At 36.5% G+C, this 4,480-nt stretch overlaps 1 protein-coding gene across 1 annotated transcript; it reads right to left on the minus strand.

Moving 5' to 3' along the window:
• Nucleotides 1-831: 831 nt before the first annotated feature.
• Rtl4 (retrotransposon Gag like 4) lies at nucleotides 832-3,102 on the minus strand. Its single transcript, XM_008841575.2, is given in 3 exon segments — nucleotides 832-3,038; nucleotides 3,040-3,065; nucleotides 3,067-3,102. Coding segments are annotated over 3 exon segments (927 nt in total). The 3' UTR covers nucleotides 832-2,173.
• Between the last annotated feature and the right edge of the window lie 1,378 nt (nucleotides 3,103-4,480).

Raw genomic sequence — 4,480 nt, forward strand, 5'->3', positions numbered from 1 at the left:
CTGTTCGTGGAATATTATTTAATTGCTTTCATCCACGCTTTGTAGTTTTTACTGTACAAGGGAAATTGCTTTTACATATGTGGTCGTATATCTTAGTCTGTTTCATTTTTATGTGGAATTATTTTCTAAAATTTATGTTTAAAATACTTGTTGCTAGTTTGTACAAATACAATTTAGTTTTGTATATTGATCTTGCATCCTGTGACTTAAAAGAAGTTGTTTTAGTAGTTTTGCATTGGATATGTATGTTCCATAATTTCATCCTTTCAAAATATGAAAAGAAAAACAAGAAAGAAAAGAAAATGAAAGTGACTATAGGTCATTGGAATAGTGCTTTATTGCAGAATTAAAACAGATAGATCATGGTTCTTTCTTGAAATCCCAGAGTCAATCAACATTCAAATAGCTCTACTTGTTAAAATATTTTATACAATTTTGGTAGTGAACTGGAAATTTCTTAGCATAACTGAAATGTATGCATTCAGGTCTCCTTAATACAGTAGTTTATGGAATAATCTGTATGTACAGCATTCTATTGATAGCAGAGACTGCTTATGAGTGCAAGGAAGGATTGACACAGTAGATAATGAGGCCCTTACGGAGGAATAAATATGTTCATTTGTGCTACAAGATGAAATTTGTAAGATCCTATCTGGGATTAATTATTGAAAAGTATGCACAACTTTACAGGAACCAGGACCAAGTGCAATGGTGCTTCATGTTCTGATAGGCCTTGATGGCTACTATGGAAAGTGAAATTATTGCTATTCAAGAGATCCATCACAAGGAAATACATCATTAACAAGAAGCAGGGAAAAAAAAGGACTGGTAATTACTTGCAAATACTAATCAAAACTGGATGTTAGTATTTCTGATTAGTTGTTCCTTTAGAGCATATCATTCTTGTTTTTGCATGAATATATAGAAGATATAGATCTTATGTATGCCAAGAGTATAAGACAAGCAACCAAACACCCCAGTTACTGAGTTTTGTGCACAGATGGTGTTAATGTATATTCCCCAGTATTTTTTTAGATGAGATGGTTCCAAAACTTGCATGTAATCCCAGTGCTTTTCAAGATCTTTGAGTAGATGATCACACCCAGAGGTGATTCATAAACGTAGAAGTCAGTAGCAATTGGCAGTGATCCTAAATAGCTGCAAGCTGAGACCTAGCGAGTGAAAAAAAAAGATGCTGGAGCAGAACTGCAGTCCTTAGTGGAGATTTGTCCTTGTTCAAGACAGCAAGAACATGCTGTAGCTATGATTCACCTTAAACAACTGTCACTAAATAACTTTCCAGGTTATTATTCTAAACCATTTGACTTAGCCATGTACCTGGAACCTAAAAAAGGTCATTAGAGTAGATGTGAATAAACTTGGATTGTAAAAGTTTGCCTTAGTGCATATACCTGCTAGATGGACTGTTCTTCAAAGAAGGGTGCCATCAATTACAAGCAGTGTTCAAATAGCCATAAAGTCTGTTTTGCCAATAGTTAAGCGTTATGTTATTGGGTAAGTAGGTGTCTTTAGATGGCAATAAAATACATAACTGCATGGACTAGTGGCAGATATGCAGTTCCAGTATGGCTAGTTTGTATTGGAGCCACAATGTGGTCAATAATTTGAGTAGAATCCAGATTCTTGTAGCTCTAAGAAGTGAATATTTGTAGCATATGGTAATGCAAATGGGATTTCAAACAAAGAACCTAAACAAACAGTTCACTAAAAGTCAGATCAATGAAGAAGATGATGAAAACTTTGGGCTCAATCCCAGTCACATAAGCTATAGAACTTGCACCAACAGAATCAATCTAGATCTCATTCATTGGTGGGAATGGAAATTTCAATAAACTCTCAGGATTCTTTTTATTGGCTCAGACTGGAAAGAGTTTTGCATTCAAACGTTGAGAACTCATGGAGAGATGGGTCCCAACTACAATGTCTCTGTGAATTGTCTTCATTATTGTTAGATCAAGTTTGGTGTGGGGTTAGCTTCCAATGAGAAGGTTCTGGTTGTTCTAATTTAAACCTGGGGATACAAGTATTTATGGCTGTCTGTAAAGTGACACCACAGCAACTCATTTGTATTTTAAAGTTTGTGGAGGATTTTAAATCAGTAAGGTCAACGGTGAGAGGGATAAGAGTTTGCAAAATGACTTATTGTCCTCTTTTACTTGTTAGTTGCATTTTTTACACTTGCTGGAGTTCGAGAACGTTTAGCAAGGCAGTCTCTTGTGAAGTGACCAGCCTGGCTACAATAGAGACATGACTGAGTTTCTTGCTGGCGGGCTCTTTTGGCTGGAGTGACAGGCAGTTGCATTCCCCGGAGTTGTGTGGGCTCCTCCTTGGGTGCTAGTCGTATGGGACTGAGGAAGGATTGTTGGTGCAGCATGGAAGAAAACATTGAGACCTGGGTTTCTGACTGTAGGAGTTCTGGCCTGTCATTACGTTTTTGGTCCAGCTTAATGCACTGAATGATCAAGTCTGGTAGGTTCCCCATTATATCTGTGATTTCTTCATCATGAGTGTCATCAGATATATCCTCTTGGAACTGATCACTCTGATTGGTGTCATTATAACTTAGATTTTGAGGAAGGATCTGAAAATTAGTAGAATCCTGCTGAGAGGAGTTTTTTCCCTTGTCAACCTTAACATTTGTTAGGGGGTTCATTTCTTGTTTCATGGATTCACCAAATGACTGTTGGAACTTAAGAATAAAGTTTTCATATAGTTTCAGTAGACTAATCTGGTCAGATCCAGTTTTGACATCAGAAATTTGCATCTGTTGAGATAAGTATTCAAAAGAGAACTTGACCTGGGCATCATCTGCAGGATTGGAAATCTTGAGGGATGTCAAGTAGGTAGTCACCTGAGCACGAAACTCTGAGACACTGGTAGGGTCATCGTGAACCTGGAAAAGATGCTCAAGTGAGTAGGATACAGACATCACTGGAGTATTTGAGACAGGTATGACATGATTTCTTAAAGCAGGATTATCATCAGTTAGATGCTGCATTTGTGACTGTACAATCATCTCCTCTCAAAAGGGAAGTCTCCACCTTTTGTTAAGTTAGGTGGTGATTTTCTGCACTTTTCCATTGTATCTCCTGGAATCAGGTAGAACTGAATGGAATTTCAGTAGCAGAATTGAAGACAACGGAAAGGTGGTGATTTGCTCTGTGATCAGAAAGGCAGTGTCCCAATGTTAGCTATGAAAAATCATTAAAAGATGCTGAGAGTTGAGCTGGAGAGATGTTAAAAGTTGTCTGCTAGTCATGATTGCCTCTTCTTCATGTAGAATGCCAAAGTTCTGCACATTCAGAAGATATACATATTACCTTAAAATACACAGAGGAAAGGATTTGGAATTAAGAAGGGATATATAGTAGACAAAGTAATGTTTTCCTCTTCCCCCACTTATTTTGTAAATATAGAAAAAATTATGCTCCATGTATTTCCTTTATTCTCAAATGTCTTTTATAATTAAAGTCAAAGGATTTTAGAATTCAGAATGATCTTGGAGCTCTTTCAGGCCAAATTTGTAATTTCACAGACAAATAAAAAAAACAGAGACTGAAAAGTAAAGATGTTTGCCGAAGGTTACCCAACTGGTTTATATCAGATCAGATGTGTTCATTAGGACTGTTATTCAAAATAGCACTTTCTCCAAGATCAGAAATGTACTAATTTTCACATCCCCCTTGAACCTGATGATAATTCATGCTCTTAACTCCTCAAAATATGATCTGGAGAGAAGGGGCAACAGTTTTACCAGAGAAGATTTTAGAAAAGCTGAAAATCAAATCCCATCAAGACCTCCTTGATCACTTTTCACACTTTACCAAGATTTCCAAAGTGATGGGCATTGAAGTTTGAGAAACACTGTGCTGAGAGGACTTTGTCTAAATTGGAATAACCACTTACCGAATGTCCTAATCAGTACTTTAAGCCCGCATTTCTGTGGGTATGTGAATACTGTGATGGTAGTTAATCTGCTTTTCTCTGACTACCATGTCATTACTGAGGTCATATTATTGTTATCATGGAAACGGTTACGCCATCACAGGCAAAATGAAGATGTAAGATTGAAAAGTTCACAAACATGAGCTGAGTGTTCTTGAAAGTATAAAGATCAAAATGTTCAACACTCCTAGCAGCATTGATAACAAGAATAAAGTAACCAAGAAAAGTTAAAATAATCCCCAAACATACGTCATGTCAGTTGAAATATTCTGTACTGTAGTATTTTATTGCCCTTCTTTGTATAAGATGTTATTTAAATTTACTTAAAATGTCCACCAATGGGCTAAAACCAAGAGCATAATTTAGTCTTTCAAAATCTAACTCTCTCTGAGTATGATGTCATATAATTTTAGTCCCTCTATTTGGAAGACCAAGGCAGGAAGATTAAGCATTTGTGGCAAGGTGAGGCTAGCTGGAGTGACAAAGTGATATATTATGTATAGACATATATATA

The sequence above is a fragment of the Nannospalax galili genome, unplaced genomic scaffold (genome assembly GCF_000622305.1).
Source record: "Nannospalax galili isolate Female #2095 unplaced genomic scaffold, S.galili_v1.0 scaffold641, whole genome shotgun sequence".
In the NCBI taxonomy this organism is placed as follows: domain Eukaryota; kingdom Metazoa; phylum Chordata; class Mammalia; order Rodentia; family Spalacidae; genus Nannospalax; species Nannospalax galili.